General features: G+C 40.5%; 1 protein-coding gene across 4 annotated transcripts; it reads left to right on the plus strand.

Annotated features, from left to right (window-relative positions):
• Positions 1–6: 6 nt before the first annotated feature.
• Socs6 (suppressor of cytokine signaling 6) lies at positions 7–23,491 on the plus strand. Of its 4 annotated transcripts, none has more exons than XM_029559530.1 (3): positions 7–317; positions 3,709–3,838; positions 17,996–23,491. In XM_029559530.1, the coding sequence occupies exon 3, from the start codon at positions 18,121–18,123 to the stop codon at positions 19,744–19,746; it is 1,626 nt and encodes a 541-aa protein (XP_029415390.1). In that variant the 5' UTR covers positions 7–317; positions 3,709–3,838; positions 17,996–18,120; the 3' UTR covers positions 19,747–23,491. The 4 variants fall into 4 exon arrangements, with proteins under 4 accessions (XP_029415390.1, XP_029415389.1, XP_017651559.1 ...); XM_029559529.1 differs by lacking the exon at positions 3,709–3,838 and adding an exon at positions 17,666–17,879; XM_017796070.2 differs by lacking the exon at positions 3,709–3,838.
• The last annotated feature ends 946 nt before the right edge of the window (positions 23,492–24,437 follow it).

The raw sequence follows: 24,437 nt of genomic DNA on the forward strand, positions 1-24,437 counted from the left end.
GCGCGGGCCCGGCCGTCGCCTTTGTTGCCCGCGGCCCGCGGCTGTGCGAGGCCGGGGCTCGGCGAGGCCTGGGCGGCGGCTGGGCCTAGGAATCCGGCCGGGTCCGGGCGCCCGGAGCGGGAGCGCGGGGTCTGCGCCGTCCTCACCGGGCCGGGAAGTCGCGTCTGGGGACCACATTCAGAGTCCCTAGCGGGACCCCGGCTGCTCCGCCGGCCGAGGGGCTGCGAAGGGACGCGCAGAAGGGCTGAGGCATTTAAACTGCCGGGATCCCGCACAGGCCTGCCCTCCCCGTGTGCTCCAGGAGTTGGCAACTTCAGGTACACACCATTGTGGCTATGAGCAGCACTGTAGACGTTTCCCAGGGGCAGGTCCTGGCTCAAAACTTGGAAGGAGTGCAGTAAGTAGTGTGTGCACCAACTTCGTGTGTAGTCGGAATGTGAGATTCAGGACTCCCATCCGCAGTTTTTGTCATTGGAGGCCGGGGAGACTGTGGGGTGGAACTGAGGCCTCCGGTAGTGAGCTAGATAATGTCGAATTCTGTTCAACAAATGTTTCTTGAAGGTCTAACTAAGGCAGCACGCTGCCTTAGCTGAGGACCATGCGCATATACCAATTACAGTAATAACGTGAGTTAAGACCCGAGACGCTTCCAAATACGTTTTTAATTTACGGTGTTCCTTGGAATAAAGATAACTTTGTAATCAAACAAAAGTAAACTCCTGCCTACTCAGAGGTGAAGTAGCTCAGCCATAGTAGGCAGCAGTTTACCTTGACATTTATTTTTAACGCACCAACTCCCACGACATGAAAGCCACAGTTTATTTGAATGAACGAATTTCAAATGGAATACCAACTGCGGTGAAGTCAGCACTATTTATAAACACGGCTGGCATTGCCTTCAGGTTTCACATGTAAAATCCAGAAGAGGTAGCAAGATAGTCTGTGGCTTTCTTGTGTTTTGATTTCTCCTAAGTGCTGCGTGCATGGATGTGGGAAGAAGTTTCAGGATCCATCCCTGCTTCAGAAAAGTAGGTCACCTTAATCTTTCAGTTCCATCACCCAAGCTAATCCGTGCTATCTTGGAACATGATGGCTCCTAGATGGTGGACTTCTTACTGGATCTTAGAGTTTATTATCTAGGGTTGACTGGGCCAGATTTCCCCAGGTTATTCACCTTAGCTTTTCTAGAGCTCCATTCAGTAACTTTTTAAATGCTGCTTCTATTCATCTTTATCTTTTAAAGCATCTTTGGAGTTGGTAGCAGGTCCCTTGCCTTACCCCTTTGCCTTCTGATGGTGGAAGATAAGTAGAACTAAAACATGGTTTCTCTTGGGGTGTCTTCTGAGTGTCTTTCCTTGTTAGGGCCACCTGTAGGGAGTGGCAAAGCAGAGGTCTGGTGCCAGCCGCAGCAGAGGTGCGGTGTGGAAAAGCACTGCTGTACCAACTGCATTCCAAGTCCTCTTCCTTCCCACGGTCTTCTCCAGTTCTGCTTTGGAATTTAGAAGTTGTTTTGAAAGGCTCTCTTCTTAGAGAACAAAGCTCAAGAACCTTCTTGACCATCTTGTGTAACTTCTGAGAGAAAAACCTACCGGTTTTCTCCACTGTGGCCAGTTTTCCAGAAACTGTTACTGAGAGAACCTTTTATTTTACTCATAAAGGTAATTGTGTGCTCTTCCTTAGAAGTCATGAGATACCCTGGAAAAGGGCCAAGTGTTAGGTCCATTTCTGAGTTGTCGTGGTCACTGTCATGCTTGAGAATATCAGTCAGGAGAAACAGGATGGTGTGCACACATGGACACAGAGATCAGGAGTGTGTGGCCGGGTGCCCCATAGTATTTATAACTAGTTCAACTGATGGATGTGCATGCCTCCTGCTTGGTTTTCTCTGTTCTGACATCTTTCAGTTCTATAGGTGGCACTTCTATTTGTGGTACCTGAGTACTTTTGTAGAATTATTATTTTTACAAGGGAAGGCTTTAGGACTAAGGATGTAGCTTACTTCACCTGACTTCAGGGCCTTCATAGATGAGCCACACAAACATGAAATTCTCCTTATTTGAGACAGTTGTTTTTAGGGAGCTTTTGGTCTCGTTGATACCTGAATACTTAAGATTTCAGTTTCTACACTGGACACAGAGAACATGTCACGTGTTAGTGTCCAGTAGCCATGTGACCTTGAGGAAGTTTGAGTCTTTATGTGAAGCTACATCCATCTCACAGAGTTATAGTAAGTATCCATTTTGATGAAGTAAATGCAAACTCTTAGTTTGGCTACCAGATTTGCACCTTACCTTGAACCACAGTTGGACCCCAGCCCTTTTATTCCTCAGCATTCCAGACACAGTGATTCTAGTGATCCACAGTGTCCATCATTGACTGCTTGTTTGGTGGGTTCATTCTTTTCCTTACTGCCAGTGTCCCCATCTCAGAGAATCTTCCTAAGTAGCTTATGGCTCCTGGTGTAATCTCAAGTAATGGGCATGGTCAGGTATGTTTCCTTTATAATACTGCCTGCAGTTATTCTGCACTCTTTTTTCTGATCTGTTCTTGTCCAGGTTCCATGAGGGCAGAACACTTGCATCGTCTGGTGGTCTGTCTTTCCCCTTTATGTCCCTAACTCATCCCACAGAACTTGGCCTCTGAGTAGGGACCTGGTATGCAGAAAGTGTGTGCAATATTCATTCCATAAAAGGCAGAGGCTTGCTATGTAGACAATAGTGGAAGCCTTTTGTGTTGTGTGCTATTTATCCCTGCCCAAGCTGATCTGCGCAGCTGAATAAATCATAGCACTAGTAAAATCAAAAACCTTTAAACTGCGTGGCCCAAGCAGCCCCTCACAAAGAGAATTATCTCCCTGTGGAGCCATAATGTGTGTGAATTGACTTGTGCTGCAGAATCACAGATCTTCCTCACTTCTGAAAGTGTGGTTATTTGAACAGTGTGGAAAGTAACCATTCTGGAGCATATTTCCTTGTTATTACTTTACATAGCTTAGTAAAGTCAAACCTCAGTTATATGAAACCTCTTGGCTTCTTCAGTTTTCAGAGAATCAAGCAAGAAGGAAACCTAATTTGGAATTTGACATGCTGGATACCTAGGAGACTGACTGATCACATAGACTTACAGGGATGCAGATCTGTTTGAATTTTAACACTTTGATTTTTGTAGGATAGGTTTTGTTTTGTTTTTTAAAGAGTTTTAGTTGGTTTAACTGTAAAATAAGTTTCTGAGAGATGAGATGAAAATTTAAGTGAGACAGTGCATGTTAATAGTTCAGTGTTTAGAATATAACAATGCTGATAGTAATAATTAGTTTAAAATATGCTATGTGTCATCAAGCAGTATTCAGAGGAACGAGCAATGCTTGTGTTTAAGACTCGGGCTTTCTTGTTAAGCCCAATGTGGGAAAAGGATGTGAGGCACAGTGACAAAGGAAATGGATGTGACAAAGAAGTGACTGGTTGTCTGCACAGGTGGTGGTGTGTAAGCTGCTAGTATGTGTGGTGGGGGTGTTCCAGGCCATGGCATAAGCAGTAGTGGGAGCTTGGCGTGAGACCAAGGAGGACCCCATCCTCTCTGCAGCTCTGTGGTGTGTCCTGTGAAGCTGCCATATTCCTTTATAGCCACCGCACTAAAGTATTTTCTTAAAATGATTGAAAAGGCACCAACCTTGGAGACAGTTGTGATGATTATTCCATTTTCCCAAAGCCAACTCTTAAGCAGTGGAGAAGAGAAGAATGAAATGGTAGAATAGATGTCTCTGAAGACTGAGGTGCCAACAGTGATCAGGGCACCAGTAAGCCCCGAGGGTGTCAGTGCCATCCTGAGATTCCAACAGGTGAGCTTGGTCATTGGTACACAGGCGTTTAATGACAGCACGAGATTGTATTTAACATGTTTGTGTTTGAAATGTCTCCTTTGCAAAGTCCAAGGAACATGTCACTCCTATTAGATAGAAGATTTTTATCAAAAAATTTAATGATTTAGTTGTGATCTTTAGAATTGCATAGACAAGCTTGGTTTGCTAAGTGCTCCAGAGAGCCAACTCTTTGCTGTAGACTTTATTCTGACCACAATGCTAATAACTTGCCAGATGCTTGAAGCAAAAGGGTTAACACACTTAAAGCACTTAAAGTAAGATAAATTCTCATTGGTGAATTTAATACTTTGTATGTATGTTACTTTCCTTATGAAAATTTTGATATTTGTAATAATTATGGTATTATTATAAAAGGAAGTTTTTTAAAAAATTATTTTTATTTTTTGTGTGTGAGTGTATTACCTGCATGTTTGTAAGTTCCCCTGTGTCATGCAAAGCCCACAGAGGTCAGAAGAGGGCAAAAGATTCTCTTGGAACTGGAGTTATAGATGATTTTTAGCTGTCAGGTGGGTGCTGGGAATTGAACCTGGGTCCTCTGTAAGAGCAACCAGTGCTCTTAACTGCTGATCTATCTCTCCAGCCCCTATAAAAAGATGTTTTGCTTTTAATTGAAATAACCTCCTTTCAACAAGTCATTTTGTTCATTGACACTGGTTTAAAGAAAAAATAATAACATATTTAGGCAATAACATTATTACCAAATAGCGCAGACTGGCAGAATAGATAAACAAATAGTATCAGGATTTTACTGGTTTTATACATTTGTGGAATTATTAGAGTTTCAAGTTAGAAGGAGCTCTCTAGACTACAGCCCATCTTCATCCTTTTGTAGATAATTAAACAAATAAAAAAATCAGTTCAGACTATAGTGCTTATGCAGTTAGCTTAGTTGTATGCATGCCACATCCCTAGTGGATTTCAGAATGTGGTCTCATGTACACAGTTCTTGCCCTTGATGCCAGTGGTTTAATTTAACCCCAGGATCTGGGTATTTGTGCTTGTGTCTTCATGGACGATGGCCTCGGTTTGCCTAGTGGAGATATAAAAGCCGCAGGGACAGAACTGAAGATTGGAGGAGACTGCCATCCATCTGGGAGTCCTTTCCCCTGCCCAAGAGGAATTCCTTGTTTTCTTTTTTGATGATGTGAATTTATACTTGAAACTTTCTGAATAGTGAGGAGGAGGAGCCATTCCTTACCCCCTTTAACTATTTATCTTACTGAAGGTTAAAGGTCAGCTTCTCACTTTTCCAGTCTGTAGAGGACTGGGCTCCTTGTGGCCTCCCTTGGATCACTCTGTACTCCTGTAGTTGCTTGTCCTATGGTCCCTGGCAGGTGGAGAGGACTGACAAGTTACATGCTGTCTATTCATTGTCCAGAACCCATCATATGACCTGCAGGGAAGCCAGGGAATGTGGAAGGTTCAAGGAGAGTCACTAAGTTGTCAGGTTGATGACTTTGAAGGTAGAGTTCTTTTGGAGTTCTCAAAACAGTTCTCTTTAAGCATTGCTCTGTTGTCACGCAGCCTTCCTTGTTGCTATCTGGCCAGCTACCACCTGTTTCTAGCAGTTGTGTCTCTCTAGAAGTTTTTTGGGGACTTTTAAATTATCTCTTACATACTAAAATTTCACAGTGGTGTGCCTGATTATTGTTCTTTTATTCTTGGGATGTTCAATTGCATTGATCCTTCTCATCTGTAAACTTGTGTTCTTCGGGTCTAGAAAGAACTTTAAATTTCCATTTATAATTTCTTCTTTGTTTTTGACTTTTACCTATCTGAAGCTCTTGTTGGCTGTACGAAGTCCTGGATTGATTGGTTGGATGGTTATTTTAGCTATTTTTCTTTTTTTCATGTCAATCTTTGGGAGTGGGGGACTCTTTGGTTTTTCTTTTATGGAATTTATATTTTTCAAAATGAGTGTTATTTTCTTGTCTTTCTGTCTTTTCCCTTCTGCACTCTTTTTAAAGAGTAATCTGACTTGTTCAGGTTCGTAGTCCCTTGTCTTGGCCCTGTTTTTTGTGGTCTTACTTCTAGTAGACTTGAATTTTGCTTATTTTTGTAGAGCTGGAACTGGAATCTGGGGCCTGACACATGCTTGGAGGTGTCCTACCATTAAGCTGGGCACCCCAGTTCAGGCTTCGATTAGTTACCTCCAGGACCAGTTAATGCTATTCTCATCAACCATAGTTTACTTTTGCTTTCTGGTTCTTGTTTGGGGATAGGGGGAATGGTAAGAATAACAAGTGTGTTACTTTATTGTTGTTTAATTACAATTTATTCATGCTATGTAGCCCAGGTTGGAAATGCACTGTGTTGCCCAGGCTAGCCTATTCTCCTCTCTCTTCTCCTGTTTCAACCTCCAAGTGATAGGATCATAGGCCTGTATCACCACACCCTGCTCAAGAACTGTATTTTAATCTGGGACTCACACAAAGCTACTTGGCTTGCCTTCCATCTCCCCTCCCTCTTCCTTCCCTTCCTTTTTATTTTTTCTTTCTTATGCCAGAAGTCAAACTTAGGGCCTTATCCATGCTAAGCAAGCAAACATTCTACCAAATTCTGTGTCCCTAGCCCCCAACCCTGCTTTCTGCAATGGGCAACACAAATAGTTTTATGTTGGATCATTTTATTTATTTGTTTATTTATTTACTTACTTTGGGGAGGGAGGGTGTGCCACAGTGCACCTGTGGATGTTGGGGCAACTTATGGGAATGAGTTCTCTCCACTATGTGGGTTCTGGGGATCAAACTTGGGTCACTAGGATTGGTGAAAAATACCCTTATCTGCTGAGCCATCTCACCAGCCCAAGTTTGGTCATTTGAAAAAGTAGATCTCATCTTTGGAGGCTATCAGTAACAGTCAGATTATCATTTTACAAAGCAATCTTTTTGTAAGATTATTACATTATTTGCTTAATAGGGCTGTATTGTTAATTTAAATGATGAGTGCGCTCCAAGACCCCATGTAGCTGTTGATAATGAATGAGGTTTACATTAGTTCATTATACATTTAATAATCTTATGTGATTATCTTTTATATCCCAAGTTTATTATTCTAAAACCTCATTCTTAATTTCGGTAAATTACGGAAAATGAGATTATTTTTAACTAAAAGCTTGTAAGTTTAGGGCAAAGAGAAAAGGCTTATATGCAGAAACATTTGAATTGTTAATGCAGAAACATTTTGAATTAGAGCTTCTGTGGTAAGATCTATAGGTTCTGAGGACAATCAAAGCAATTTTGTTACTTTTCAGTTATTTTTATGTGTATGTTGCTTTTCAGAAATTAAACTTTTTCACTTTAATAGTTCAGGACATTTTAGAGATTTTTATATGTAAACAAATTACATTAAATGTGGAAAAAAGTGAAAATTATTGGAGAAATTTCATAGTAGCACTATTTTGCTGTCCTACCTCTGCCCCAGAATGAAAACAAACCTGGAAGAATGCAGATCTTTGGATCTTCCTAGTTCGGTTTGCCCAAAATTCTTAAAGGATTTTCCTGGGTTGGTGGTTTAACCAGCAAGGTTACACTTATTTCAGTAGGCAGAGTGTGAGCTCTTCAGAGAATTTGGAATATTTTAGTTAAAAAATTCTGTTGACGTTTATTAAAATGTTAATTGATTTTTAATTTGCAGTTGTCAGTTATAACAGTATATAAGTGAATCATTAAAAACAATTGCATTTAAAATAGAGGCCAGGTTATTACGCATTGTATCACAAAGTATTATAGTAGATCTTTTCAAACCTTCTGCTGTAATTATGCTGCAATCAATAAGGTGGGGATCATTAAGCATCTTAATACTAGGTTAGGGGTAGTATATTTTCAGCCTGCAAATGATTTCCTTATCAGTACTTCCCTGGTGGCTACTGGTTTATGATTGAGAAAACAGTGTGTTGAAATTTTAATGGTTGTTTTATAGAAGACCTAGCCCAGGTATATGGTGAAGAAATAGGTGTTTTCATTACTATGTGTTTTAATACCAGTCACCAGTTCTCCAGAATGAAAACTGCATGTGACCCATTGTGACACTACCCAGAGTTAGCACAGACCCCAGAGGTTAGGGGTTCAGTCCACAGACTGCCCCCATTGAAATGCCAGCTAGAAGTCCTGACCAGCTCCAATGTCTGTCTGACTGGTCGGTCATACATAAGTCAGGGAATCCTATGACAACCTCTTCTGATTAGCTTATTTGTAGAACTCAGTAGAACACTACTTAATTTACTGACTTATTTTGAAGATCATAATTTGGGAACAGCCAAGTAGAAAGGCTGCATGGAGTGTTGGGGTGATTCATACTAGGGTGCCCTGCCCTTCTAGTACTCCCTGTGTCCAGAAGCTGGGGATCTAGTTAAATCTAGTTTATAGTCCTCCTCCCCACTCTGATGTGGGGGTTGGGCCAAAACTTTCCATACTATATTCATGCATTCTCCCTAGTGACTAGCCTTATGTTGAAGATTAGATCCTCACTCTAGATCACTTCATTAGTATAACTTGGGTGTGATTGAAAGATGACTGTCTTGAGTAAGAAGATACTTTGATCACTCTTGAAATTCTAAGGCTTTAGCATAACCATATCAGGAACTGGAGACAAAGACCAAGTATTTCCTATTATTATACCATTCATGCTTTGAATTAGTGTCTACACTGCATAAAAATGGATATATTAGAGGCCGGGCATGGTGAGGCATGTCTTTAATCCCAGCACTCGGGAGGCAGAGGCAGGCGGATCTCTGAGAGTTTGTGGCCAGTGTGGTCTCCATAGCGAATCCAGGCCAGCTAGGGCTACAGGGAGACCCTGTCTCAAAAAAAAAAAAAAAAAAAAAAAAAAAAGTATATATTAGAGTCTAATAGTGTGTATATACATAAAGATAGTGGTGAGTTGGTACTACGTTATTTTTATTTTTGAGACAGAGTCTGGCTATGTAGCTCTGGCTGGCCTGGAACTTGCTATATAGACCTGGTGGCTGGTCTCAGAGTTACAGAGACCCACCTGCTTCTGTCTCCCAAGCACTGGGATTAAAGACATACACCATCATGCTCAGTGGTGTACTGCTTTTTAATTGCCACATGTTAAGTATCTAAAATAATTCAGGAGAAATTAAAATTCTTCAATAATTAAAAAAATTATTTGTACAAGTGTTTTGACTGGCACTGTGTTTGTTGGTATGTGTGTAGTGCCCACGAGGGCCAGAAGAGGGTAACAGAGCCAGAGCTGCTATGTGGGTGCTAGGAGTCGAACCTGGGTCCCCTGGAAAAATAGCAAGTGCTCCTAACACTTGAGCCACCTCTCTAGCCCCACTTTTCAATAATTTTTAAAAGCTAGCTGCAAAACTTTTTTTTTGTATGTATGTTAAATATATGAATATTTGCTTCCTGCTCAATTTAGCAGACATGTAGAAAACATAGTTATAATGAAAGATTCTTAGAAATGTCTGTGTAAAAGTTACTGTGCAGGTTAAACATCCGAGTCTCCATGTATGTTTTAGAGATTAAGCCTCTATGGGGAAAATGGGCCTCAGTAAAGAGGTTCACTCAGAGGCACCTGAAAACTTTGGCTAGTGTTTCCCCATATTTTAGTGTTGGTAGCCTGCAAATAAACCTGATTGAAAATTTATTAAGACTTTTTCTATAATTATAAATTATCTTAATTTATTGTATTTGAAATTATATGGTAATTTTACATTCATTTTTAAACTTGGTTATAGTGAGTAAATCCACCTTTGTAGCCCTAAAAGTACTCCATATTGCTTTATTTTTTTTACCTATTTTTATTTTTTATGTGTTTTGACTGTATGCATATAAGTGCACCTGTGCGTGCAGTGCACACAGAGGCCCAAAGAGGGCATTAGATCTTCTGGAACTGAAGTTAAGGACAGTTGCTAGCCACCATGAAGGTGCTGGGAATCAAACCCTGGCCCTCTTCAAGGGCCAGTGCTCTTAACCTCTGCACCATCTCTCCTTCCATTTTGCTTTTTAAAGTAGAGCTTATTGTGGTATGATTTACAGGCCTTGAAAGAAGTCAAGGAAATTTTACTGTGTTTCTTATGCTTCAGTTATTTTTGTTTGCATGTACTTGTCAGAAACTGTGAAGGGTCAGATACTTGACCCTAACTAAATGCAAACTAAGGAGCTGTCAGAAGACTTGAGACCCCCAAATGAAAGGTGAAGGGCTTTGTTACTTAGAATAGAAGCAATTGCCAGTGCCAGCCTATCGCTGGGCACTAGTGCCAGTTGGATAAAAAGACTACAGAGCCAAAAGAAAAAGCAGGGACACTAATGCTACTGCAGTAATGCGAGAGGACTGACTGGAGCTGGCATCTATTGGCAAAAGTACCTGGATTCTGCCTATGTGTTGAAGGTAGCTGAGATTAGAATTTCATGACATGCGATATGAGGTACTGGGAAAGGAAAGGAGTGTTGGATGATTCTGAATGCTTTGATCTGAGCTTCTGGAAGGAGGAGGTAGCTGTAAGTAGAAGTGTGGGAGCCTGGGGGTAGAGCAGGTTTGGAGGTAGATGGAGAGCATGCAGGGTTTAGTGTTAAACCTGTTAAGTCTCATCCATCTATAACATCCAAGTGCAGTGTCAAGAAAGGAGTTGAATATAATTAGCCTGTAAATGATGAGATAGGATTTGGGCATGGATAATGCATAGGTACTATTAAGCACCAGGAGAATGAACATGAAATCATGAGGGGGTGTCATAGAGGGAGAGGAGGTGACCAAGCCTCTGTGCTGGGGTGCTCCATTGTGAGGAGGCTGGAGGGAAAACAGCAAAGGGTTCTCAAAGTGAGGTTGCCCTTACAGCAAAGAGGTAAAGTTATTCAAGGGAAAGGTGGTGTCAGTGCACCTTAGGTAAGCACTGAGAAGCAGCCCTGGGGCTGCTGTGTGCTGGGGATGGAGAAAGCTCTGGTGTGACTGTGAGAGAAGATGGCAGGAGGGATTGTTGCTGCTCAGTTGACAAAGATGTCCACGGAAATTAGAGAGATGGAGCCAAGCTGTGGAGAGAGTGGGGCCAGGGCAAGTTTGTTTTTGTGCTTATATGACAAATAACATTTTAGGAATGACCCAACACAGGGGAAGTTGTTAGGAGATGAGGTTTGTAAGAGTGGGGTTGGGGTGCCTAAAGAAAAAAGCCAAGTGGAAGTAGATGTGGAAACATTGTCTAAGTGGTGACATGGTGATAGAGTCCAAGACCCCTCCCTTTTCCCCCACTTTTGGGGCTAGGGCTTGAACCTAGGCCCTCACACCCTCTAGGGAAGCACTCCAGAGCTGAGCTTTGCCCCTTGCCCCCAAATTCCCTCTTGATGTCTGAAATTTGGAAACTGGGCCATCAGCTGAGGTTAAAGTGAAGGGAATATTTATTTAGGGGTGAAGAAAGATGAGACTGGAGTGGTCAGTGAAAGAGAATGGATCAGAAAAATAACGCTTGATTTTTACACAGTATTAAGGATTGACTTAAGGTCAATGGTCAAAAGAATGAAGTGAGACCAATCCAAGTGACTGTTTCTCCAGTGTTTCTCAGTGGCATGGGTGTAGGTGTGGTCCAGGCAGAGCTGATTCAACCAGTACTGTGGTGTAAGAGTAGAGGAGGGAGCTGAAGGCAGTGCATGCTCAGGAGTGATTACAGTGGTTAGCTCTGGCCTGTAACTGAATAGGGAGGGACGCGTACCATTGAAAGTGGATCTGTCGTCATTAAACTGGGAATATGTAAGGCCAGTAAACCATGACTCACTGTGTGTGTGTGTGTATGAAATCTTTACATATATGTGAATACAAAAATGTATGTCAGGTTGCAAAATGTTCTTTTTCATGAAGTGAAAAGGAGGAAGAATTGATCTAGGCTCTACTGGGGCAAAGATCGTCACCTGTATTGCATTATTCTTTGTTTAGCAGTGTGGAGTCACTGGCAGAAGGAGCCTTATGTTTTAACTTGGTCCATTTACTTAGTCCCTTTTTAATAAAATTAATTTTCAGAGAAATACAAACTCTCCAATTTTATTCCTGTGAAAATACTACATTCATATGAAGTAACCTGCTCACAGAGTCCTGCCATTCCAGCACTTCTTTCTGCTCTACTTTTCCTCTCTATTCTTTCTACATAATTGAGACCACATTTTACGTATAATTTTATTTCCTGTGTTTTTGCGCTTAACAAATGAACAATATGAACTTTCCACCATGTTATTTATAACTATATAAATACCAGTTTCAGTGGTTCGCAAAGTTCTATTGTGTAGATGTGCCAGCATTTGGTTCCCTGCTCTCATACAGTTGGAAATTAGGATGTCTTTAATTTTTTAAAAATATATTTTATTATTTTTATTTTATGTGTATGAGTGTATTGCCTGCATGTAGATAAGTGCACCTGTGTTGTGCAATACCTGCAGAGGACAGAAGAGGCTGTCGGATCCCCTGGAACTGGACTTACAGACAGTTGTTAGCTGCCATGTGAGTGCTTGGATTCGAACCCGGGTCTTCTGCAAGAACAGTGTTCCTAACCACTGAGCATCTCTCCAGCCCCAATGATGTTTTTAATTTTTATCATAATTCAGGTACCATTGTTATTTCTTAAGATGCATAAAAATAGCATTATAATTTTAAAAATACCATTTTTATTTTTATGTGTATGAATGTATCGCCTGGATGTCTGTAAAGCGCACCCACGTCGTGTCATGCAGTGGCCCTGGATCAGAAGAGGGCATTGGATTCCCCTGCAACTGGAGTTATGGACAGTTATTAGCCATCATGTGGGTACTGGGAATTGAACCCAGGTCCTCTGCAAGAGCAACCAGTGCTCTTAACCACTGAGTGAGCTCTCCAGCCCTCTAGCATTGTGATTTTTAAGACATGAATATTGCCGAATTAATCTGTAAAACCATGTTAAGATACTTTTAAACACTGAAGAACATCATTAGAAAATTTTTGACTGATTAAACTTTTGAAAAATGTTGTTGCTATTTTAATTTGATTCTTAGGAGAGTCAATACTTTCTGTGAATGTGGAAAAATTAATCCCTTCCTCACATATAAATCAATACTAGATTAGTAAAAGTAAAGGATTTAAATATGAATGGCAAAACTTGAATACTGTTTGTAGGAAGTATAGGAGAAAAGATTTCAGTTTCAGAGGGATTGGTAATCTGTGTGACTTGACATGAAGAGATTTCTAGGGGTCAGGAATGTGCCACTTGTGTGGCTTGAATGAAAAATGTCCCCCATAGACTTAAGTATTTTTGACACTTGGTATATGGTCCCCAGTTGGTGGCGAACTTTGAGAGTTATATGTCCATAGCCTTGCCCCCCTTTCAGCTTGCTCTCCTTGCTTCTTGGAAGTGTCTGAAGATGCGAGCTTTCCACTTTTTGCTCTGGCTGCCGCCTGCCATGCCTCCCTGCCAAGAAGTACTCTTATCTCTCTGGAACTTTTAAACCCAAACAAACTCTTCCTTCTGTAAATTGCTTTGGTCATCATGTTTCATCACAGCAACATCAAAGTTACTAAAATATCACCGTATCATAAGTGCTTTTTGTAATGAAAGTTATTTAGATGATGATCATCAAGTGGTCCCTCTTCATTAGTATTTTAATTGATTATTGTTGTTAAAACAACTTGATCATGGGGCAGCAAGATGGTTCAGTGGGTAAATGGGTTTGCCACAAAGCCTGATGAGCTGAGTTCAATCCCTGGGCACGTGGTGGAAAGAACTCTCACAGGTTGTCCTCTGACCTCCATATGCACACTGTGGTGCACACACATAAAAGAAAATCCAAAAAAAATTTGATCATAATTTCTGCATTTTGCTGATATTGAGTTAAGTTTTTTGGATCACTGTTCATGAGGGGTACTGACCACTAGTTCTCTTACTGCATTTGGCTTTGGTATCAGAAAACACTGGCCTCATGGAATGGTTGCAAAGTATTTCTGCCTTCTATGTCATAAATCGGTTAGAGATTTTCTGTCATCTGTTTTATTGGTTTCCACTCTAACATTTGCTTTATTCTTTTTGCAGTGGGTTTAGTTCTATATTTCCTTAAGAGTTACTGTGATTTATGCTATAAATTCTCCCTGTCTTTCTGTCTCTCTCTGTCTCTGCCCCTCTTGAGAGGGTCTCCTGTATGTAATCCATACTGGCTTCAAATTTGAGAACCTCTGGGTTAGCTCTCCTGGGTATGGGGATTATAGGCACATGCCACAATGCCTAAGTATACATTGTTTTTCTAGGCTCTACTTTATGTTTTGATTTTTCTTCTGCTCAAAATAGTTTTTGAAATTCACTTATGGTTTAGCCAGCCCATGGATTATTTAGAAGTGTTTTACTTAATTTCCTACTCTTTGATGGTTTTCCAGATTTCTGTTGTAGGTATGTAATTTAGTTCCATTATTGTCAAAGAACATACTTTATATAATGTCATTTTTTAAAATTTGTTGAGCCATGTTTTATTTTATCCTAAACAATGAGGAATTTAAAACAAATGCTCAAAACTAGTTGTTAGTACCCAGGTCCTCTATGCCCTTGCTCTTCTCTCTCTGCTTATTCTGTCAGTCAGGTCTTCGTGGTGTTCCCCCTAGTATACATAGCATGAAGATGATTTCCCCCCACAAATGATTGATTTGCCCCCAGTCTTCTGCAAGAACAGTCAATGTTCTTAACCGTTGAGCCATCTCTCCAGCCCCTATTACTGATGTCTTTTAAGAGATGAGAATAATTTATAGTGTTTTACATTCACCAACACTTGTTATTGCCAAGTGATGCTTTGTTTGAGGCACTTTCCTTCCAGATTGCTTTGTGGTTCAGGCCTCTTAGCAGTTCCACCTCTTCTCCATACAGGAATGTTTGTATTTCATGCTAATTTTTTTCTTGATTACTTGGGAGCATTGCTCTGGCTTTAGAATTCTTGGCTAACAGAATGCCTTTTAGCATTTGAGTGTGTCATCCTACCGTCTTGTGGCCTCTTTTGTTCCTGATGAGAAGCTGGTCTCTGCTGTATCCCTGCCTCTCTTTCTGATGATTCTTTTTGCTCTCAGCCATGTGAGCCTCTGCACACACTGCCTTCTCTAGAGGTCGGAAGTGCTCATGAGCATGTTTTTCTGTGCAATTTGATGGTGAGCCCAGCTTCCCAGGTACTTTGGAGGAAAGGACTCAGTAGCCTCCTCATTCCATCATGCCAGAGGTGTCTCTCCCTAGGTATGTACTGGTTTTGCCTGAATTTCCAGATGAGAAAACTGACCCTGGCATCCAGACCTCTGGGAGATGGTCTTATGGAGTGAATTCAAGCAGACTGGCTTCTCTGTGGTCTTGATCTTGCTGTGAGTTGCCTTACTTCATGTTAATAAGTTGAAGTAAGTGGTAGTTTCCAAATCACCAGATTGTGAGTGCTCAAACTACTCAGCACTTCTGTGTGACTTTGGAAAGTTATTGAACTACCTAAGGCTCAGTTTGCTTTTTTTCTAAGATGGAGATGAAGGTAGTCTAGTCTAATAGAGTTCCTGTGTGGAGGCAGGAAGGTAAATATGCTTTTTTGGTGCAGTCTGACCTGTACATGGATGGAAGTTGCACCCAGTCCGCCAGTGGAGAAATGTGTACTTTCATTCTTATAAATGATCAAAAGAGCCTCTCACTTCCATGAAACCAGCAGACTGCTGTTGCATGAGGATCAGAGTTTGGATTTCCAGGACCCATTTAGAAAGACAGGTGTTGCAGCACAACTCCTATCATTCCAGTTAAGAGGAAAGGGAGTAGAGACAGATCCCCAGGGTTCACTGGCCTGCCACTGTAGTCCAAATGATGAGTTCCAGGCTTAGAGAGGGACTCCTTTTCAAAAATATAAAGTTTTTTTTTTGTTTTTTTGTTTTTTTTGTGGTCCTCAAAGAGCTGTTAGGATTTTCAAAAAGGTTAAGAGAGTAAAGAGATCCAGAAGGTGAAAAGTGAAGAACACTAATTTGGGGATGAGACCTTGTAGGCAGGGCATTTGGCATAGGAAGGAACCTGCTGCTGCCCAGGAACAAAGGATTTAACTTCTGAGACCTGTGTTCCTTGTTTAAAAGTGAGGATGACAAAGCTGCTGTGTTGGTTGGCATTAAATAATGTTTTGACTTGTCTGTTTAGTTTTGCATTAGGTATTATGTGAATGGTTAGATGGCTATCTGAAACCATTCCTATAAAAAGAGGGTATGGAGACCAGTCTGATGGTGTACATCTGTAATCTCAGAGTTTGTGAGGTAGAAGTGGGGAGGCTTGTGAGTTGAGATTTCTCCTTGGGCTACATTGTGAGTTTGAGGCCAGTCTGGGCTGCTTAGGACCCTGTCTCAAAAAAAAAAAAAAAAAATCAAATTATCTGCTGATATTATTTTCTGCCTACAGAATATTTTTTTATTTAAATTTTTTAAAAACAGTTATTGTGTGTGCCGAGGGCCATGCACGTGCCACAGAACGTGTGAAGATTGGAAGGCAACTTGCAGGTGATTCTCTCCTCCTCCCATGTGGGGCCTGGAGATGGAACTCATGTGATCATGCTTAGTGGCTAGTGTCTTTACCCATTGAGCCATCTCACCAGCCCTGTAGAGTATTTTTTAATTGTCTAAAACCTTTTCCTGTGAACCATCATACACATTTTCAAGTATATGAGTAAACTTAAAATTTTGAAATTAGAAAAGCAGCAAGACTGATTCAGAACATTTATTGAGGCATGAGACAGATGGTAATCCTATAAAAAGATGGGATATATATTTGGAAGTGCAAACAGGAAAATAGATACTCTTAAAAATTCCAGAGTAGTCTTTGCCTAGAAAATTCAGAAAAGAGATAAAAGACCATATGGCTTAATAGAACTTATACTTTCTAATACCTAGGGTTGTTTTCTTAATATTAGAATTGAGCTGTATACACATTGGCGATTCAGAAAGGAATACTTTTCAAGTAGATACCTGCCAAATGCTTTTCCTGTCTGTAGTTTGGATTTGTGATAGTGGGAAACAGAATCATTTGAACCCCAGATTTAGAGGAGTTACTTGCCATCTCAGAATCAGCTACTTGGTCACAGGTCACATCTCTATGCTTGGGTACTTAAGGTGGGATATTTATTTAGTTCACTTAATGTACAGCTTAATATTTAAAAGTAGCTCATGCTCCAAATATTTCAAAGTATCGTATTTTTAACAGTATCTTTCAAAGACAGTAGATGACAGTGAGATTGTTAAAATTGTCACTGCTTTTTGTGGAGATGATGTAGTTGATCCTTTGAGAGCTTTGAGTGGTTTGTAGTGAACATGATTTCGTGCAGTTTCTGTCTGCACACCAAACAATTATCTATAATTAACAGTGAACATTTGTCCTCAACTTCCACCTTTGTTTCCAGTGTGTTTCAGATGGTATTATAATATACCATTCATATCTGTCTCTTTTACTGAGTTCAGAAGATCATAACTTACTAGCCTGAATGTTACTGCACTGTTGCATGTGCAGTAGGAGCTTAGTAAATCAGAGAAAGTTAGAGCTGTAATCTTTTGCCAATCAGTTTTGCTCTAAGCTGTAGGTAAAAAGCATGTAGCCTGCACACACTCCTCTTCCCCAGGGAGCTAGAGCACTGGTTATGTGGAGGCCAACAGGTCCTGTTCTCAAGAAGCTCAGTGTATGAAGAGCCTTCTCTAGACCACTCACAGAAATGGACTTTTCTATTTTCAAAGATGTTTAAATATTTGAAATCTGTGTAAGTTGTTGAGGCAAGGATATAGCTTGCTGGGTCCCACTGTGTGTACAGCCTTCTTTACTATGCTTTGTTCCCACAGCGATGCCTGGGCAGCAAGGGGCTCTAGTCAGAACTGTGCTGAAGATGAGCCTGGGTCAGATCGGAAGGACTGAGCACCTGTGTGTCTGTGCAGTACACATGAGAGCAAAAAGCAGGGTGTGAAATAAAGGACAATAGGCTGTTCTTGAAACATCCATCCAGTGTTTGCCCAGCATGTAGCGGTTGTCTCACTCTGGGATGACATCTTAATAGATGTAGGTGGTCTTGTTTTGAAGCTAAGGAATTAAAACTCCTGTGAAGAGTTTTATGTGGAAAACAAATCTTTTAAGGGTTATTTTTAATACCTTTTTCCTTTTTTTTTCCCATTTAGAAAAGAGCTCCAGAGGTTAAATGAAGCTGGAGAAAGTTCATCAATGCAGCTTCATGGCCCCTCCAGATGTCTGGGGATAGCATCCAGAGAGAAATTGACCCCCTTGGATTAGGTCACTAGTCATAATGAAGAAAATTAGTCTGAAAACCTTTCGAAAATCCTTCAACCTAAGTAAAAGCAAAGACGAAACCGAGTTCATGGTGGTTCAGCCCCAGTCCCTTGCCGGTGACTTCGGGAAAGATGACTCCTTGTTCGGGAGCTGCTACGGTAAAGACATGGCCAGCTGCGACGTCAGCAGTGAGGATGAGAAAGGGAAGAACAGGTCCAAGAGCGAGAGCCTGATGGGCACCCTGAAGAGGCGGCTGTCGGCCAAACAGAAGGCCAAGGGTAAGGGCGGCACTGCGTCCACAGATGAAGACGCCTTCTCGTCGGCCTCTGCGCCAGGTGGCCTCAAGGACGTGCGGGCCCAGCGACCCATCCGCTCCACGTCACTGCGCAGCCACCACTACAGCCCCACACCGTGGCCCCTGCGACCCACAAGCTCAGAGGAGACGTGCATCAAGATGGAGATGCGCGTGAAGGCGCTGGTGCATGCTGCCAGCCCGGGCCCGGTCAACGGTGTGCGCAAGGAACTGCGGGAGCTGCAGCCCAGGGAGTTGCGGGAGCTGCAGCCCAGGGAGCTGCGCGACCTGCAGCTCGAGCCCCGCCCAGAGCCCCACTGCAGCCCTAGCTCGCCCGGGGACCTGCGCCTCCATCTGGAGGAACACGTGCCTGTAGTTATCGGACTCATGTCTCAGGACTATCTTCAGTACACCGTGCCTTTAGACGACGGGATGTGTGCTCTGGAAGGGCCGCGCAGCTGCTGCCTGGACACGTCCTCACCCATGGAGGTGTCCGCCGTGCCCACGCCGGGGACAGGTGGCACCTTTGCGGAGGACGACAGTCAGTTGGACCAGGACCTGGTCATTGCCCCTGAGATCCTCGTGGATCCATCAATGAATGGCTTGTTGATTGGCACCACGGGAGTCATGTTGCAGAGCCCCAGAGCAGGTCCCGACGACGTCCCTCCCCTCTCACCGTTGCTACCTCCAATGCAGAATAACCCCATCCAAAGGAACTTCAGTGGTCTCTCGGGCACGGATGCCCACGTGGCTGAAAGCGTGCGCTGTCATTTGAATTTTGATCCCAACTCTGCACCCGGGGTTGCGAGAGTTTATGACTCCGTTCAAAGTAGTGGTCCCATGGTTGTGACAAGCCTTACGGAGGAGCTGAAGAAGCTTGCGAAACAAGGGTGGTACTGGGGCCCGATCACACGCTGGGAGGCTGAGGGGAAGCTGGCAAACGTGCCAGATGGTTCTTTTCTTGTTCGGGATAGCTCTGATGACCGATATCTTTTGAGCCTGAGCTTTCGCTCCCATGGGAAAACACTTCACACTAGAATCGAGCACTCCAATGGTAGGTTTAGCTTTTACGAACAGCCAGATGTGGAAGGGCATACGTCTATAGTTGACTTAATTGAGCATTCAATCAGGGACTCTGAGAACGGAGCGTTTTGTTATTCAAGGTCTCGGTTGCCTGGATCTGCAACCTACCCGGTCAGACTGACCCATCCGGTGTCACGGTTCATGCAGGTGCGTTCTTTGCAGTACCTTTGTCGCTTTGTTATACGTCAGTATACCAGAATAGACTTAATTCAGAAACTGCCTTTGCCAAACAAAATGAAGGATTATTTACAGGAGAAGCACTACTGAGAGATTGAGACCCTTGCATCGTGCACTTTGGGATTCAGAAAAGGAGATTGAAACACAGTTTACAAACTTACATCGCCATCGAAATCTTTTGCTGCCATAACTATTTTAGTTTTATGTGTGAAAGAGTCATCGATTTGTTTAGGGTGGGGAAGTGTCTGCAAGGCATCTTGGGTTTATTTTGGTTTTTGGAAAGGGATGTCTTGAGAGTCTAGAAGTGTGAATTATCTTTCCTTAATGTGCAGAATAATCACAATGTGAATGACCAGATTTTCCTTACCCTCCCCCAGTCCTTGCTGCTATCCACTGTGATTCTTATGCATTAAAAGCACATTTCATGTGTATTCAACCTAAGTAAAGTTGAATGAAACTTAAAATGAGAATAACTATAACTTTAAATGGCCCATTTTTCAAATGATGGTGTTGAATAAACATGTGTGTGATAAAACATTATTTACATATACACTGAAAAATGATTTTTTAATCTCATATTTTAAAAAGATTTATTTAGAATTATGAATTGACATAATCTTGGTTATGGAATGCAAATCTATAGCATATCTTTTGCAACACTTTTCTTAATTATTTTTTAAGGTTGTGCTAATTTTTTGGTTATGAGAAGTTGAAATTTTCTGTTGCCTTCATTTGTATCTTCTGGTTTATCTATTTTAACAATGGCCTTACATTAGAAAATTGTAATCAAATATATGCCCAATTTAGAAATTGTTGCCTTTCCTGTCATTAAACTCGGGTACAAATTGGCGTAATGTAAAGACCTATAGATCCCAAACCATTATTACAGAAATGAGATGACCCTGGTTTCTTGTGAGCATTTTTTTTCGTGTGTGTGTATGTTATCTGTGCTTTCCTCTGGTTAAATGTTTTATCTATGATTTCTTTAGTCAACATTTTTGTCCATAAACTTGACAAGATAATTCAGTTTCATAAATAAGTTGGATTCTTTTACATTAAAGTTTATGTAAGGTTATAAATTAATTTGAATAGAAAAATTATTTTAAAGTTGGATTTATATCTTTCTTTTGTGTAGTTTTATTAGTGTGTACTGGGTTTGACCATTTTGACCACAGAAGCAGCAACCCTTAATGACATTAGTTGAATATTTTGGAAATAGTGAAGCATGATGAGAAAACAAATATGTTGAAGCCCAGTTTGTACTGTGACTGCTTTTGAGAACAGGCTTTTGAGATCAGGTTTGTTTTAGTTTAATTCTTAAGTGATTTGGCATCTCTAAGTTTTTATCATTGTGTCAGTTTTAGGGGTTAGAGGATGATATACCCAATTTTAAAAATTTATTTTGTAATGTGGACTTAATTAATTTCACATTTCTGCAATAGTATCATTACTATTGTCACTATGTTATATTTAAAGACTGCCCCATTCAGAAGGATTTCCAGCTACACAACCTTTAAAGGAAAAATTTCCAGCTTAGATGGATGGAACATGATTTGAGATCTTTTGTCACTTAAAGTGTTCTGTCACTCAGCACTTGCAAGAGTAAAAGTCTTAGATCAGATCTGTTGGTTTTAGCATTGAAACATATTTTTGTCTTTACTTTTTTTCCCTACATTTTGGGGTTAGAACTGAGATACTACCAAGAAAAGGCACCCTGTCATCTTGCTACAGTGTTAATGGTATTTTGACTTTAAGGGGAAAGGTACTTACTGTTGATGGAATGTTGATTGTACCTTGTTACAAAGAGTTTCATTTTCTGATGTTTTCATCTAATGCAATGGAATATGGAATATACTGTAATAATATAATTTAAGTGTTCACTATAAGCTGTTTGGATTAAAAACTATTGCAGAGTAGTAGGCTTGTTATCAAATTAATGCAAGACATTTAACTATTTTTTTGCAAAACTATTTATTTTTAAACAACTGAAAAATATATCTAGGGTGAGTTGAAAGTCCCTACACGTCTATGTTAGATGGCAGGTGTTGTCACAGAGTCACTGTGTATTGATGATAAATGTTGAGATGGCTTCTTCATGTCCCTAGAAGCATTTACATGCCCTCTTCAAGATCATGGCCCACAGAAGTCTCTTGACTACCCCAACCAGTCTCATATGATCATAGCCTGTTCCCCACATTTTCTCATGATACCTTGTATTTAGGATGTACCCATTCAGTGTCAAGTTCTAAATGTTTCTAAAATTGGATTTTGTGTGTTTTTTTAGGATGAATCTTTATTCTAATTCAGAAACCACCTTGATGTTTGTCCTTTTGTGTTTTCATAGTATAAAATGCTTTAATGTGTCCTATCCTAATCCAATTTGAAATCATTGGGTTCTGATAGTTTATAGATTATCAAAGCATTTGCCAAGAAATAATATTCACAAACAGAAAGGTATATTGCAATGTTTCTACTTTTATGTAGACAGACACCTGTTTGACAGAGGTGGGAGACAATGTGGATGATTGGTTTCATATGACAGGCACCACACCATTCTGGTAAAGTAGAAAGAGAAGTCTGTGTCCGGCAGCTTGGCTTAGATGCAATTTGGTTAACTTTCTGAGCTTAAGTGATACAACACAATCTGCACATTTAAAAACCTTGAGTTAGGACAAGAAAAAAAATAACAGGAAAGCTGTATCCATTTGGACAAGTGAATCAGTTTTTTAAATCAGATATTTCATCACTGAACATGATAGATGCCAGGTTGCTTTGAGGCTTCCTACCACTTTTATAAATAAGAATGCTATAGAAAGTACTTGAAAAATATCTCATTCTTTCACTAAGGAAAACTGTTCTCTTTCTACCTGGTGCAATAATCTGAAAATTTAAAAGGTCACATATCACAGGAAATGACCATAGAACTAAAAATAATTTTAAGGAAACGAGCTACATAGGGCAACCATCTTGCTATTGAAGAAAGTCATGTGTCAAAAGGCTAAATCATTGGCATAGAGGAAACAAAACACAAAGTGTACATCATAACTTCTGAGCCAGTATTACTGAAACAGGACAAATATGACTTATGATCTCACAGGTTTATACAGTATCTCTCCTAGTGCTACACATCTCTTAACTGTTTTCAGGAATGCCAATGTTATTATACATTTCACATTGAATATGAAAGATACTGCTATATGAATGATTCAAAATAATATATTTTGATTTAAACAGAATTGCTTTCATTGAATGTGAAGTGTTAATTTGAAAATGAAATCACACTACCAGCAATAGACAGTTTTGTTGAATACTCTAATAAGGAACAGTAGCCAGTTCCATAAATAACTTTAAAATTCTAAAGATATTGGTACGTTAGAAATCACAAATTTTGTTCTTTTAATACTTTTTTAATCCTGTAAAAAAAGTTTTTATAACACCCTTTTTATTGATTAGTCATAACATGGCAAATGTATACTCACTGTTTTTGAAAAGTGATCCAAACTCTATACCCAGAGATGATAAATTCTTTTAGAATTTCCTAATAGTATACATATTGGGGTGAGGAAGTCTCTTAGTTGTTGGTGTGCCATGAAACTTAAATACCTGCAATCCAGATTGCTGTAGTTTACACTTGCTCTGTATGTTTCAAATCAGGTGTGTACCATTTGTACTGAGAACACCACAGAATGAACTATCCAAAGTCCATTGATTTTAATGTGTTTTGGTTTGTAAGCAAATTATAGTAATTTCTTGCACATTTTTGGAAATCAATTGTATAAAAATTTATGTATCTACTTCTAGATACATTGTGTAAATAAAAATTTCGTTCACAAGATCTGCCTCTCAGTGTGACATTCTGGTACAGGGTCTACCTCAATTTATATCTAGTTAACGAGATTTTTTGTGTGTCCCATAAAGTAGGCAGACACTGGAGAGAGGGACCAAATTTATTTTAGTAAAAAGGGAAAAGTAAAATCTTGTCAGTCAGGGAGGATGATAAACTAGGAGTTAATTGATGCTGCCAGTATACTACAATGATCAACACAGTGATGGGAGTGAGTTGTGAGACTTAACTAAAATACTAGATTAAAACATTAATGAAACCTTACTAAAAAGAAAGTTAGGCTAAGTGATAAAATGTTTTGGTTGTGACAGTTTGAAAAGTATTTTTCATTAATAGTATTTTACCTTAAAAATATATAGATAGGAAGTCCTATTCCTACTGAAGTTGTTTGATTTTTAAAAAATCTGTGTGTGTGTGTGTGTGTGTGTGTACGGGTTCAAACAGAAGGAGATCAGATGAGATGTTCTCCTGTCACTCTGCCTATTTCTTTTGAAGCAAAGTCTCTCCCTGAACAAAGGGTTCATATTTTCTTGACCAGGTTGAAATCCACCAAGCCTCAGGAATTCTCTGATCTCTGTCCCCCTTGGAGATGAGGTTCCAAGCAGGCATGGGTTTCCCAGTTTGTTATGTGGGTGCTGGGACCCAAACTCTGGTCCTTATGATTGTGTAGAAAGGGCCTTTAAACACTGATCCATCTCTCCAGCCCTGGTTCTCTGCTTTTAAAGTTTCTGTCTTTTCTATAGTTGTGGTAAAATACCCTGATTAAAGCAACTTAAGGGTGAAGGGTTTATTTTGGCTTACAGTTCATGGTGGGGAAGTTAAGGTAGCTGGAGCTCGAAGCAACTGGTCACATTGTATGCACAATGAAGACAAATGGTACATGCTGCTGTTCAGTTCTACTTCTCTACTTCCTATCCAGGGAAGGATGTCATCCACA

The sequence above is a fragment of the Nannospalax galili genome, unplaced genomic scaffold (assembly GCF_000622305.1).
Source record: "Nannospalax galili isolate Female #2095 unplaced genomic scaffold, S.galili_v1.0 scaffold709, whole genome shotgun sequence".
NCBI lineage: Eukaryota > Metazoa > Chordata > Mammalia > Rodentia > Spalacidae > Nannospalax > Nannospalax galili.